Source organism: Camponotus vicinus, unplaced genomic scaffold (genome assembly GCF_025532165.1).
Source record: "Camponotus vicinus isolate PSW18456_S1 unplaced genomic scaffold, iyCamVici1.0 SCAF_7, whole genome shotgun sequence".
Lineage (NCBI taxonomy): Eukaryota > Metazoa > Arthropoda > Insecta > Hymenoptera > Formicidae > Camponotus > Camponotus vicinus.
This window is the reverse complement of record NW_028141979.1, coordinates 14,175,280-14,190,949: the sequence shown is the minus strand read 5'-3', so window position 1 is coordinate 14,190,949 and position 15,670 is coordinate 14,175,280. Positions and strand designations below refer to the sequence as shown.

At 31.7% G+C, this 15,670-nt stretch overlaps 1 protein-coding gene across 1 annotated transcript in view; it reads left to right on the top strand.

Moving 5' to 3' along the window:
- LOC145974198 (odorant receptor 4-like) overlaps positions 1–15,436 on the top strand; it is a 113,029-nt gene extending 97,593 nt beyond the window's left edge. The window contains exons 6-8 of the mRNA XM_083104013.1: positions 6,518–6,637; positions 15,148–15,303; positions 15,386–15,436. Of these exons, the coding sequence (XP_082960139.1) occupies positions 6,518–6,637; positions 15,148–15,303; positions 15,386–15,436 (327 nt within the window). The remainder of the gene's footprint in view (positions 1–6,517; positions 6,638–15,147; positions 15,304–15,385) is intronic.
- Positions 15,437–15,670: the final 234 nt, after the last annotated feature.

Below are 15,670 nucleotides of genomic sequence, written 5' to 3'. Positions count from 1 at the left end.
GCCGACCGATTTTCAAAAGTTTTGTTTATTATTGAAAAGTTTTCGGCATGGAGTCCTGGGCATGTACTTTGCCTTTCCAATGAGTTCTGACGATGGAAATAATGAGAAAATTTTTTAAACAATTATTTTACCCGAAAAATTCGTAGTTTCGAGCATAGAGATGATATGCTGGCCATATTTCGAGAGTTCTAAAAACACGATAAATTTAATTGCGATATTATTTAATAATTCTTTTATAACATCAGTGCCATTTTTATTTTAAGAAATTCAGTGTTCTGATAATTTCGTTAGAAGAATTTTAGAGAAGTATGATGATTCTCATTCCTTTTCGTAATAAACGTTTATACATGCATATAAATAAAAAATTTTAAAAATATTTTAAAGATACATAAATAAAGTAAATAAAAAATAAACAAATAAATAAAGGCAAACAAAAAAAATTTTTTTTAAATCGAATAAAAATTACAAAAAATTAAAAAAGAAACAAAAAGACAATAAAAAAGGCCAGTTCTCAACACGTCCATCTCGTTGGTTTCAGGTAATGTACAGATTAAGAATATACAGAATATCCATAAAACTCTCGAAATACGGCCAGAATTACACGAGAACTGTTTCGTAATAAACAGAACTCTTGAATTACGGTCAGCATATTACCTCTATGCTCGTGTTACGTTTTACCGACTTCGCGAATTCTTCCTTCCTCGATGACTGCTTAATTCGTCTGTCATGATTGTAACGTAAAAGAATGTTGGACGCGTAATTCGGTCGCTCCCTAGTACGAACTATCAGGACTGACGAGACACTGAAAATCTTTCTTTCGAAAGATTGTAACAGCGCGCGCGATAAGAAAGATTAGGATGTTAGGCTCACGCAACTAATCAGTGAACATTGACCATCAGATATCTATGAGTGAAAACACTTAGGAAACAGTACCGATCATCTCAACAAATAATTCTCGTCACGTACCTATGATATTTCGAAATTTATATCAAGAATAATAAGCCACTTGATTCCTAAAATATAAATGATATTAAGAAATAAATCTTATAGATTATAAATTAGGAAACTATTAATTAACCAGTAAACACTTAAAAAGAGTAAATCTTAAGAAGTCGATGACGAATTGAGTCTAATCAATATTATTAAGAAATTGGTTAGTCAATAATCGGGAAATCGATCCAAATTAAGAAATCTAAAGAAATAATTGTATCAACCGAAAAAATGGGTACGTGTGGAAAAACTGTCCGAATCGATTATAAAAAGGGGAAGCTCACAGCAAGAATCATCAGTAATCCGAGATCAGTAATCCGAGCTCAGTAATCCGAGCTCAGTAATCCGAGCTCAGTAATCCGAGCTCAGTAATCCGAGTTCAGTAATCCGAGAACAGTCATCGGTGATCAGCAGTGATCAATCTCCAGCCAGCCACCATCTTTTTAAAATTAATATTCCGTACAACTTCGGTCTATAATTCTCGCAAATTCAGCGAACTACGGGGACTTCGCCACGATCCACCGACTATCCTACCGAATGACCAACCTTGCAAAGATCAACCTTGTCATCAGCAATAGTAAATCAATTCACGATCTCGATATTTGTATATTTATTTATTACTATTATATCTTACTTTCAGTGGAATCCGTTCTACTCGCACTTATTCCGAGAAGCGTCGGGCCAAACAAAATAGGTATCGTCGGAACCGCCGAACGCGCAATCTATTGGCTCGGGCTGCGGCTGATCCGTTGTTCATACTAGAGTTCATACATAAGTCAACTAAACACCAACCTACCTATAACAAAGATCTTCTTGAACAGTATTAAAGAAGATTCGCGAGACGCTCCTTACTTATCTCCCGGAAACCTTCCTCCTAGTTATTTTCCTGTATATGACGTAGAACCCGATCCTCCATCCGACTTTCAGTTGCTTTCAGCCTTTGATTCTCCGCCCAACCACCACCAGACTCACCTCCCCCCTCTTTCCCTACTTTTCCTCCTCCTATTTATTCCTCAATTGATCCTAGTGATCGACGCATCGCGGAATTCCTTAGCACCTGTTTCCCCGAGTACACTGATCCAATCCCTCCAGGTTGCTTTACTTAAAGACCTGGTCCCATACATATTCCCAGCCTTAAAGATTTCCTCAGCACCGCTCCTCCCAATATCTCCCTTGTTTCACCCCTTTTACTGAAAAGCTCATCGCCTTTCCTATAGAATACCTACGGGTAAGGTATCCTCCAGAATCTAGCTAAATTTCCCTTGTCTCGTTACACACACACACACACACACACACATTTATACTTAATATTATTACAGAATTATGTATTAAATCCTATCAATTTATGTTTATAATTTTTATAACTTTCCTTTATAATGTACTTACTAGACCTCCGCGGGATGCAATTTAGCGTCACCTACGCGTCGAGAACAAATTCCTTTAATGTAACGCGTCACTACCTGTAATATATATTGTTAATATCGCGCTGAAGAAGGATCAAAAGATAATTCGAAACGTTCACTTTTTGTTATTATAATGTGTTTTTTAATAAACTAATATTGAAAAAAGAAAGAAGTGTTGTTGCTTCTCTGCGCTCCAACTACCGCGCGTTGGCTCTTATGCCATTTTCTTTTTAATCCTTTATAATGTATAATAAATTTAATTAAATTTATTCTTCCGCGTTCAATTTAATCGATCCTTCTCACCACCCCTATTCCTGAATCGCACTAGATCCCGTCCCCCGGGTAATAAAGATTAAGTTCCTTTACCAAAAAGGGGACCGTCGAGCCTCCTTTGGAGGCTTGTCACGGCTCTATTTTAGGGTCCATCCGCCACTGCTATTTGGTACAGTGGGGATTTTAGTATGTACTAGAAGGATCTTGGGGGATGTGGTCACTCTACGGCGTTGTGCTCGTCGGTGCCGTTTCTTACGGAAGGCCAGTCGGAAACCAGCACATGCAGTGCACGCGAATACCTCCACCGGCACTTATTTGGTCAGCGAGCGACCTTTCCAAGGATCCTCCATGGCAATCGGCATTGCATCCATCGAGCAAGATACCAACATCACTCTGAGTCGCATATCACTGTGTTAAAAAGCAGCATTAGGTGTGAGGTCTGGATAGCTCAGTGGTCTAGAGCAGTTGCGGAAAACGAAAGACTCGGGTTCGATTCCCGATCCAGCCACTTGCACCTCACATATTTTTCTAGTCTGTGAATATTGTTTTCTAGTAATTATCCGTTGGGCTGAAAAATTTTCGTGTGAATGCTCTCTCCACAGGATATGCGTCGATGCCGTTGCCACGGATGGATTCTGTCGCTGGTTGATCAAATGGGCGTATAGATACGTTCGACCAACATACATCCCTATCTTTTTTGGACATACGGACCGAGAATAGAATAAAATCGATCCTTCTGGTCATTGGCTTATCTTCGTCCCTCTCGCAAGCTCGCTCGACCCGAGGCATCTGCCCTTAAGGCACCTGTTCTCGGGATATCTGTGTTACGCCCTTCCTTCGACCCATCCTTCTCCGGGCCTGGACGTAACACTCGAAAATACGAATTTTTCGGGTAAAACAATTGTTTAAAAAATTTTCTCATTATTTCCATCGTCAGAACTCTTTAAAAAACAAAGTACATGCCCAAGACTACATACCGAAAACTATTTCAATAATAAACAAAACTTTTGAAAATCAATCGGCATCTTCGGTTTCTACATGTAAGAGATTTACATTTGTTGACTTTTTTAAAATAAAATCACTAGAATTCTGACTAAAAGGTATCAGGAACTGTAGAACTCGACTGCATGTGAGAAGAACTTCCTTTTATTTTTGATCTGTTAGAAATGATCTACTACGGGAAATTAGTGGATCATTTTTTCGATCGATGTTTTTTTGAATAAAATCATCAAAACTATTATTGAAAAGTATAGGGAATTATAGAACTGAATTGCATGCAGGAAGAATTCCTTTTCAATTTTGATCTGCTGGAAAGTGATATGGCAACTTCACTGACATCAGAAAGAGGCAGAGGGAGAGAGAGAGAGAGAGAGAGAGAGAGAGAGAGAACATTGTCTGAGAACATCATTATTTTTTGAATATTTGTAAATTATTATTTATAAATATTAATTGAATATTAATATTATTTGAAAATTATTAACTTACTAATTTTTTTTTTAGAAGAAATTATAAGTTAGTACAACTTTTCTTTCAATATTTTAACAAGTATTATACATTAAGCTTAATTTGTAGCAATAATATGTTTACATTGAAATTTTATTAATGTAAACTTTTAATTATATGAAAAATAATACATACACAAAGCTATTTATTTCTAATAGTTTATAGAGCTTACTGTAGTAAAAAATGTTGATTGAAATTTTATAGAAAATAACATCATATATTTTAAGATTTTAATAAACATGTAACATAATTACTTGAGTCCAAATGATTTTAATTTTACGCTGTTGTTTAAAAATTTATTTTATTTATCTAAATTTTTTCACTTTATTTAATTGATGATCTTAATTGCAAAATTAATTGTATTCTTGAGCTTTATTTATTTATGCCTTCTTTCTTAAAATTTGGTGATCAATCGAAACGTTCATTCTTAATGTATACAGGGTGTACCAAAAGTCTGGAAACGGTCGAATATTTCATAAACTATGCATTTTAGAAAGAAATGTTTCAGACAAAAGTTGTATGGCTTGAAGGGGGCCATAAGATGGTGTCATTGGTTTGACCTTGCAAAATCATTTGAAGGTCACGTGAAGGTCACCTTCAATTTTTTAAGTGAAACTACCTATTTTTTATTGCATATTCTTATAGCTCATCTCGAGAGCTTTCCAAAACACTATAATTAAGTACCTTTTCGTTAAGTACTTTTTGAGTTATGAGGCTTGAAATAATTTCTTAATTTTACATAAACCGTAAAATATCTTGTAAAATATTCATTTTTCGATTATCTTACCTTAATACTTTTATGTACAAAATAATGAGAGGAATCAATTGGTGTAAAGAAAACACATAGTTGTTTCGAAGAAAAAATGTGTAATTTGCAATTAACAATTACATATTTTTTTTAAAAACAACTTTTTTCTTTACACCAATTAATTCCTCTCATTATTTTGTTCATAAAAGTATTAAGGTAAGTGTTATATGTATTTTCACGCGTGACTTGGACTCGAGGAAACGGAGGAATGAGAACAGCTCTTCTTGTTTCTTGCTTATGAATTTACTTATACTTATACACTACTGCTTATACTTAAGAAAGGTACGTGCCGTGCTCTCTGCCTCGTGGCTAACGCAAGAGAGAGCTATGCTATCGATTAGTTATCGATAAGAGGGGGAGAACGCGCAGACCTACGTAATATACTATTGACATGCGCGCTGGGCTTTATAGCACGTATAGATATGTACAGGGTGTTTCGTCAACATACAGCTAAATACGACGGGTTGCCTGCTCATAGGAGCGCAAGTCCAGTAATGCAGGGATAGATAATACAGATCACTCGCGTACATTTTCGACGAAGTATACTAGCTGTCACGCTATCAACGCATAATAAGCTGTTAGAAGAAAAAATTAAATTGCACAGAATAGTGACAGCTAGTATACTTCGTCGAAAATGTACTCGAGTGATCTGTATTACCTATCCCTGCATTACCGGACTTGCGCTCCTATGAGCAGGCAATCCGTCGTATTAAGCTGTATGTTGACAAAACACCCTGTACATGTATATATATACACTCAGTCCAAAAAAAAGTGGTACACTTAAAATTTGGGAAAAATCACCAAATTTTAAGTGACGATAACATCGTAAATAATAAAGATAGAAAGGTCTGTAAAAAATGAAAATGAAGCTTGGAATCTTTACTTTAAGAATATATATATATATATATATATATATATATATATATATATATATATATATTAGTAAGATAATAAAAAAATGAATATTTTACTAGATATTTTATGGTTTATGTAAAATTAAGAAATTATTTCAAGCCTTATAACTCGAAAAGTACTCAATGAAGAAATACTTTATTATAGTGTTTTGGAAAGCTTTCGAGATAAGCTACAAGAATAAGTAATAAAAAGTAATAAAAGGGGCTTCCATTTAAAAAATTGAAGGTGACCTTCACGTGACCTTCAAACGACTTTTCAAGGTCAAATCAATGACACAATCTTATGGCCCCCTTCAAGCCATACAACTTTTGTCTGATACATTTCTTTCTAAAATGCATTAGTTTATGAATTGCATTAATTTATGAAATATTCGACCGTTTCCAGACTTTTGGTACACCCTGTATATAAATTTAATATATCATTTTCTTGTGTTTACTTCTTGTACTTTGACTCCTATTTGTTTTCTTGCTCTTTATATCTTGACTTTGTCAGTGTTTAGAGCCCTACACACTTCTTTTTTATTACAACATTATAGATTTATTTTTCGCCAATTTTAGAATATTTTGTAATACGCAACACATAATTTTCTTCATAATTATTAACTGATAATCAATTTATATTTCAGAATTCAGAATATGGCGATGAGACTAACGTTATAACCTTCATATTATATATTTTGTATATAAGTTGTGTACTTTGTACAATTCTCGCATATTGTTATATAGGAGAATGTCTTATTACTGAGGTAATATTTCAAAGTTGAATAATTTTTAATTTCTCTTAATGTTTAAGCATACAATATACAGGGTATCTGATAACTTTTTGCTATCCTGAAGTGTGAAGGTAGATCGGCTTAAATTAAGAAGGAAGATCTACTGTTTTGCGATATCCGCAATAATTAACGAATCATTAATTAAAGAAGATCAGCCAATTCGTGCGAGTATAAGCGCGCGGCGAGAAAAGCCGTTCCACAGTAACTTGATACTAGTTGCGTGATGAAGCGGTGGGAGACACTTTCCAAAACATGATGGCGGCGTGCGGTGTTTCAGCGTTACGTGAGTAAGCTCCGCGCACCTAGTATCAAATTACAGTGGGACGGTCTTTCTCGCTGCGCGCTTATACTCGCACGGATTGGCTGATTTTCAATAATTTATTTTTCGTTAATTATTGCGAACATCGCAAAACAGTAAAGGACCTTTCTTTAAGCCGATTTATCACTTCAAAATTGCAAAAAGTTATCAGACACCCTGTATACACGGCTAAATGTTTATTTTAAGTTACATAGCACGAAAAATTTTTATTTTGACATATATTGTAGAGGATACATTTTTAAGTAATACATTGTTTGAATTTTGCGGCGGTCTTTCTTCGTTCCTGAGATATGCAATTTTGAAATTTCATACTTGTGTGATCTTTTCGTTATATCCTAAATATGTTTATATTTTTTATTTACATTTATCGAGGTTATCTTTCTGAATAATTTTAAGAAGATTTTAGCCGCTTGTTATTTATTAAATAATTATATTAAAGAAAAAGTTTCATGAATAGAACATAATTTTACGCTATGACACTATGTACATCTTTAAGAAGAAATATATTTAATGGAATATATGTTTGTATATAACCTTGCTTCGTCTTGCAAAATACAGGAGCCCCCCGGTAGAAAAGGCGGAATCCACGGTGTCCACGCATGTGCTTTGCAAAACAAAGAAAGTTATATACAAACACTTATTAAAAGTTTAGGTAAAATAAGTGTAATTTTTAAACTTTATTAAATTATGTTTATTTTATATATCGTGCAGACGATATAATTCTGTCATAATGTTAAAAAAATATAAACACATAAATAGGATATAATGAAAAGATAATACAAAGTATGAGATTTCAAAATCGCATATCTCAGGAACGAAGAGAGACCGCTGCAGGATTCAAACGATGTATTACTTAGGAATGTACTCTTTAGAATATATATCAAAATAAAAATTTTTCGTCCTATGTAACCTAAAGTAAACATTTATCTATACGTAGTCTGGCTATAAAGTTTTAGGATTAATTTTATAAAACGTGCCCAAACAGTATCACTTATCTTTCATCTTTTAAAATCTCTTGTATTAATCTTTAACTATGCTCTATTAAGTTTTATCAGTATCGGTTCAATACAGTTCACATTCGAATCTGTTTCGTGACGTGTTTGTTTTGACTCGTCATAGAAGCGTTTATCAAGCAACGAAATATGATCAAGTTTTGTGTAAAATTAGGTAAAATTATAGAAAACTATAAAAACAAATAAAATGATAAAAAAGAATGAGTTGCAAAAAATTCACTAAAAGCGAAGATTCTCCGATTCTAAAAATAAAAAATGAAAGCAATACTCATTACTTCTTTTGATGTAAAAGGCATGATTAACAAAGAATTTTTTTCCATAAGGGACAATTAATTGAATTTTACAAGACCATCGAAAAGTTGCTTGCAAGAATCAGCCGTGTGTAATCTGAGATAAAAAGGAATGATGATTGGTTTCTGCTCGATGACAACGCTCCGACGCCTAACGCTGCAATCTTTCTAGCGTCTAAAAACGTGACGTGCTTTATCATTCCCTCTTACTCTCTCAATTTGGCCCCGGCTGACTATTTTCTTTTTTCCAAATTTAAACTAAAGTCAAAAGGAAGCCTGATTTGATGATGTGAAGCAGATTCAAAGCAAGACAATTAAACAGTGTCTCAGTTCCAGATTTTCAGAACCTTAGCTTTATACAAGCCTTATACAAGCTGAAGGAGTGCGCTCTGTGTGGAATTAAAAAGAACATATATTGAAAAATAAATAATAATATTGAAGATGTAACGATTTTTCTATTTTTAGTACAGATAATTTTCTAAAACTTTATAACCAGACTGTATATATATACAGGGTGTCCCATTTTAATGTCCCACCCCCAAATAACTTTCTTATTTTTAATTTTAGAAAAAGATGTTTCAGACAAAAGTTGTATGGTTTCGAGGGGGACATAAGATGGTACCATTGGTTTGACCTTGAAGAGTTATTTGAAGGTCACATGAAGATCACCTTCAATTTCTTAAATGGAACCTACTATTTGTCATTGCATATTCTTGTAACTTATCTCGAGAGCTTTCCAAAACACTATAATTAAGTACCTTTTCGTTAAGTACTTTTTGAGTTATGGGGCTTGAAATAATTTCTTAATTTTACATAAACCGTAAAATATCTTGTAAAATATTCATTTTTCGATTATCTTACCTTAATACTTTTATGTACAAAATAATGAGAGGAATCAATTGGTGTAAAGAAAACACATAGTTGTTTTTAAGAAAAAATATGGAATTGCAAATTACATATTTTTTTTAAAAAACAACTGTTTTTTCTTTACACCAATTGATTCCTCTCATTGTTTTGTATATAAAAGTATTAAGGTAATATAATCGAAAAATGAATATTTTACTAGATATTTTATGGTTTATGTAAAATTAAGAAATTATTTCAAGCCTCATAACTCGAAAAGTACTCAATGAAGAAATACTTTATTATAGTGTTTTGAAAAGCTCTCGAGATAAGCTATAAGAATACATAATAAAAAATAGGGGGTTCTATTTAAAAAATTAAAGGTAACCTTCATGTGACATTTTTGCTTATTACTTAATAATTATTGCGAATTTTGCAAAATGGTACAGGACTTTTCTTCTTAGTTTGACCCAATCTATCATCACTTTTCGTTTGGTCCCTCATGAATCGGACATCCTGTATATACAGGGTGAGCCATTTTAATTAACGCACGCAATTATTTCGGAAACAAAGCATTTTAGAGAAAAATGTTTCAGACAAAAGTTTTATGATTTCGAGGGGGCCATAAGATGGTATCATTGGTTTGACCTTGAAGAGTTATTTGAAGGTCACATGAAGGTCACCTTCAATTTCTTAAATAGAACCTACTATTTGTCATTGCATATTCTTGTAGCTTATCTCGAGAGCTTTCCAAAACACTATAATTAAGTACCTTTTCGTTAAGTACTTTTTGAGTTATGAGGCTTGAAATAATTTCTTAATTTTACATAAACCGTAAAATATCTTGTAAAATATTCATTTTTCGATTATCTTACCTTAATACTTTTACGTACAAAATAATGAGAGGAATCAACTGGTGTAAAGAAAACACATAGTTGTTTTGAAGAAAAAATATATAATTTGCAATTAACAATTCCATATTTTTTCTTAAAAACAACTATGTGTTTTCTTTACACCAATTGATTCCTCTCATTATTTTGTACATAAAAGTATTAAGATAAGATAATCGAAAAATGAATATTTTACAAGATATTTTACGGTTTATGTAAAATTAAGAAATTATTTCAAGCCTCATAACTCAAAAAGTACTTAACGAAAAGGTACTTAATTATAGTGTTTTGGAAAGCTCTCGAGATAAGCTACAAGAATATGCAATGACAAATAGTAAATTCCATTTAAGAAATTGAAGGTGACCTTCATGTGACCTTCAAATAACTCTTCGAGGTCAAACCAATGATACCATCTTATGGCCCCCTCGAAACCATAAAACTTTTGTCTGAAACATTTTTCTCTAAAATGCTTTGTTTCCTAAATAATTGCGTGCGTTTATTAAAATGGCTCACCCTGTATATACAGGGTGTCGCAGACCACCCGTATCAGCCGAATATCTCAAAAACTGAGCGCGGCAGACAAAAATATTTCAGACAAAAGTTGTAAGGTTTCAAGTAACGCATTACATGGCGATATCAGTTTGACCTTGAAGAGTTATTTGAAGGTCACGTGAAGGTCACCGTCAATTTCTTAAACGGAACCTTCTATTTTTTATTGCATATTCTTGTAGCTTATCTCGAGGGCTTTCCAAAACACTATAATAAAATATTTTTCCCTCGAGTACTTATTGAGTTATAAGGCTTGAAATCATTTCTTAATTTTACATAAACCGTAAAATATCTTGGAAAATATTCATTTTTCGATTATCTTACCTTAATACTTTTATGTACAAAATAATGAGAGGAATCAATTGGTGTAAAGAAAACACAGTTATTTTTAAGAAAGAATATGTAATTGTTAATTGCAAATTACATATTCTTTTACATATTTCATAACTTACTTCGGTTTAAAAACTGTGCGATTTAAAATTTGCGTAAAACGTTTTTTTTAATTATATACTTTATATAAAAAATGTTTTAGGTATTAAAAGAATCCTAATTCTCATTTAGTGTCGATTTTAAATATTTTCAAAATCAAGTTAATTTCTTAGGTAGAGTTTATGTATAATATTGCTACAATGTAAAATTGGGTTTCATGACAAATATTATATCAAATTTACAAATTGCTCTTAAGTACTTGGCTAAAGTAATTATTGATTTCATATTTAGTTTTGATATTTTATTTTTCAGTGTTTTTTTAGGAAAATTATTTTTTTGAGGTTTTATTTCTTCAGAAAAATGATTTTTTTGAGGGAAAATGACTGTAAATTAGTTTTAAAGATTTTTTTTATTAAACATTTTGTTGCAAGATAGAATACTTTTATGTACTTGGCGTATTTTTTTTTACCCTTGTAAGGTTTTTTTTAGAGGGATATCACATCATTTTGTAAAAATTTATATCTTTTCTGTAAAAAATATTAAACATTTCATCGCATACAAAGTGGATATTTTTTATGTACTTGGTTATTACCAGAGCCCGGATTTTGGTGCCGTTTTCCTCACTTCAAGTGCATGCTAGCGGCCGAGCGCCGCGAAAAGCAGTATCGTCTATGTCGGTCTAGTGATGGTAGCAAAAAGGGCATTGTCGCGAAAAAATATAATAATTTATTATATTATTTTATATATTACGTATATTATTTTTTATTATATTATTTTATATATTATGTATAATATTAAATAAACATATATTCTATATTAATATATATATTTTTTTTTTTCTACGCGACGGTACCCTCTTTGCTACCTCACTAGATTGGCATAGATGGTAATGCTTTTCGCGACGCTCGACCGCTAACATGCACTTGGAGTGGGGAAAACGGCACTGAGATCCGGGCTCTGGTTATTACTATACGATAAAATAGTCTCTTTAGCAATCTTATCTAACGGCACAGGTTTTATATTTTTGTGGTACATCGTTTCCGAAATATTTTAAATTTCATCCCCAAGGGTTTTTAAAAATTGCTATTATACGGTAAATTAGTCTTTTTACAAGTTTTATTTAACGATATAGATTTTATATTTTTGTGGCACACCGTTTCTGACATATTAGATTTCGACCCCAAGAGGTGGTTTTTAAAAATTGTTATTATACGGTAAATTAGTCTTCGGAGAAACCTTAACTAACGGCGTAAGTTACATATTTCTGCGATGTATCATTTTCGAGATATTATTTTTCATCCTTAAGGGATGTTTTTTGAAATTTGCTTTTATAAGGGATAGTTTTTGGAAATTGTTACTATATGACAAATTACTTTTTTCAAAATTTTATTTAACAGCAGAAGTTCCGTATTTTGATGGCTCCATTTCTAAGATATCAAATTTCATCCCTTCGGGGTGATTTTTGAGAATACGATAAATTAATCTCTCACACGTACGTAACACACATACATATACATATCACATGCATGCACGTACATACACACATATGATTTTGTCTTTTAAAGCATTTTGCACGTCGAAGCAATAATCATATTTGCACAGTGTGACGCCGCTTGAGGGACAAATTCGCTTTGCATGTGTGCGTGCGAGCATATGTACGTAAGTCTGAACCTGGAAAAGGAAGAGAAGAACGAAAAATGTCACAATTCTGATATTCGATCATCATTTCTCAGGATTGACTGCACCGATTTTATTCAAACTGGTCGCAATCGAAATCTTATATTCACATTACATAATAAAAGTGTCGTTAGATTTTTGATTATGGCTTTAGTTTATTAAATATCTTAACCAAAGTTTACTTGATGTGAAATTCCGAATAAGTTACTTGGTACTTGGTAGCGCCGTGTCGGTAGAATAGTGACTCTCAATGCTTGGATCCTGTTTTTTACTTGGCGTTGCGACACTACCGCATCGCTTGATATGACTGTTAGTTATAATTTCCCAATATAATTCAGCAATATAATTATTATATAACATGTAATAATTATATTGTTGAGTAGAAAATTATATAACTAACAGTAAAGCTATATAAATTGTTACTTGGTTGCTGAATATGTACATCTCTCAAGAACGTAAGGAGCTTTGGTATATTCTAACGAGGATATTTTATCTTCTGTAAAGCTTTATTCCACCACACTACTAAGAATCGATCTCGGTTCGAGAAATGTGCAATCAATAAAATTGCCGTTTTTTTTTTATAAAAGTTGCAAGTTGATTGACTACATAACTACAGACCGATTTCTAGCATTGTGGACAACAAGGCTTTATTTTCTCAGGTAGAAAGTATCGCTTTTACATGATGATTATTTGTGAGACTTGCATGAACATGTTCTTCCTACGCCACATTGAACTCTAAACATACTGGAACGAGTTCCACAATGATACGCGGTGCGCGCCGAGAGAGAAGGCTAATATTGCTATCTATCCTTGTTTCTGTACAGTCCGAAGGAAAAGTTATTTCAGCAAATCGATTCCAGCAAGCAATGTATATCTCATTGATTTCTCAAAGATAAATTTTTGCCGATATTGTAGAATTGATTATGGGCAGTCCGCCTCGAAAAGGATAAAAGCCTGCAGAATTTACCATATCTCTCATTGTGTCATTCGTTCCAATATGTATAGAGTTCAATACCATCAGAGAGAGTATTGCGCCCGCAGTTCTGCGCAACTTGCTGTGACGTTATTTGTTCTCATATTATTTTTAGTGTGTGGAAGAGAAGCAATATATTTTTTTGCGGTTTGCTTTTGAGAGGTTCTAATAATATGTATAAAGTATGAAACGTTAGAGGCTGTATACAGAATATACAGGACAAAAGTTTGGAAACCATCGAATATTTTAACGCATTTTAGAAAAAATATAATAGATATATAATAATTAAGAAATATTTTATAGTTTATAAAAAATTAAGAAATTATTTTAAGCCTCATAATTCGAAAAGTATCTAATAAAAAAAAATACCTTATTATAATGTTTTGAAGAGCTCTCGAAATAAGCTATAAGAAATATGTAATAAAAAATATAGATTCACATAAAATTACACAAAGTTAAACGCTCCCCAAAATTAACAAATTAAAATGAATAATAAGAGGCAATAAGGAGCCAACGCGGTTGTAGGGCGTGAAAAAAAATTTTTCCTCCAGACAGTCAATTGAAACGATCTTTCTTCTTTATTTCAAATAATTTGAAATAAAGAAGAAAGATCGTTTCAATTGACTGTCTGGAGGAAAAATTTTTTTTCACGCCCTACAACCGCGTTGGCTCCTTATTGCCTCTTATTATTCATTTTAATATAGATTCAATTTAAAAAAATTAAGTTGACTTTGATCTGACCTTGGCAACGCCTATTATCTATATATATTCTATTATCTATATATATTCTATTATCAAATACATACTGCTATTAAATGCATCTTTTTAAACCTTATAACTTTTTTCTGAAACATTTTTCTTAAATGTATTGTTTATGAAATATTTCGTTTCCAGACTTAGCACAACTTGTATATAATATTAAACATAATGTTATAATTTTCAGACTTAAAAATTATAATTTATAAAAATATAATTTATATCTTACATTTTTTTAAACAAAAGTTTTATAAAATAATTAATGTTTTATACAAAAACTTCCGTTTCATTATTTTTTATTTATTATATAAAAATTACAAGAAAAGAGAATAAAAACAAAAGAACTGTAGATACAAAATGATTTAATTAATACAATTATATGTAGTTTCACTGTTATAATTTTATAGAATTTTTTAGGTTTTTTATAGGTTTAATAAAAAGAAATTATTATAGAATGGTTATATCGGAGTGTCATTTTGATCTATGTTTTTACTTGTGTAATAATATTTGTAGATAATTGTAAATAATCCATACAATTAGATATGATTATACAATATACAATATTAAGTTATATAATTAGAATTGTTGGCAATGTAGCCAATGTTATTTTGGTAATCGTTCTAAGGAAAAGTTTCTTCCATATAATTGTACAAAACATTTTGAGCATATATCAAATACAGACAAATTATTTTCTGCAATATAGAGACAATATAGTCTTCTAATAAAATTTTTTATGTCATTCAGAGTGCCGGACTGCGAGATACATTTTATAATTCTAGTTGGTATAATAATCCACCATCGCATACAAAATTGCTCAGTATTTGTATCACTCGTTCTGAGAAGCCATTGATGTTGACTGCTGGGAAATTCTACATATTATCATTAAACGCCTTTATAAATGTGAGTCTCAGTATCTATGATATGTTGTATGTTTTTCTATCATTTGATTATATATTTCTCGTAAAACATATTTTGTTTATAGATAATAAAAACATCGATGGCATACTTGTCCATTTTACGCAATTTTGTGTAAAAGAGTATCAATTTGAAATGTTTCGTAAAAATTTTTACCTACGACATACAAAAAGCAAAATTTTTAATGGTATTAATATAATTATTAAAATGGTATTAAAATAAATACATAGTATTATATGTAAATCGTTATTATAATTTATAAACGTATTTAAATAAAATATATAAAGCTAAATATATATACTATAAATATATATACATGTATACATACATACATACGTACGTAATATGTATG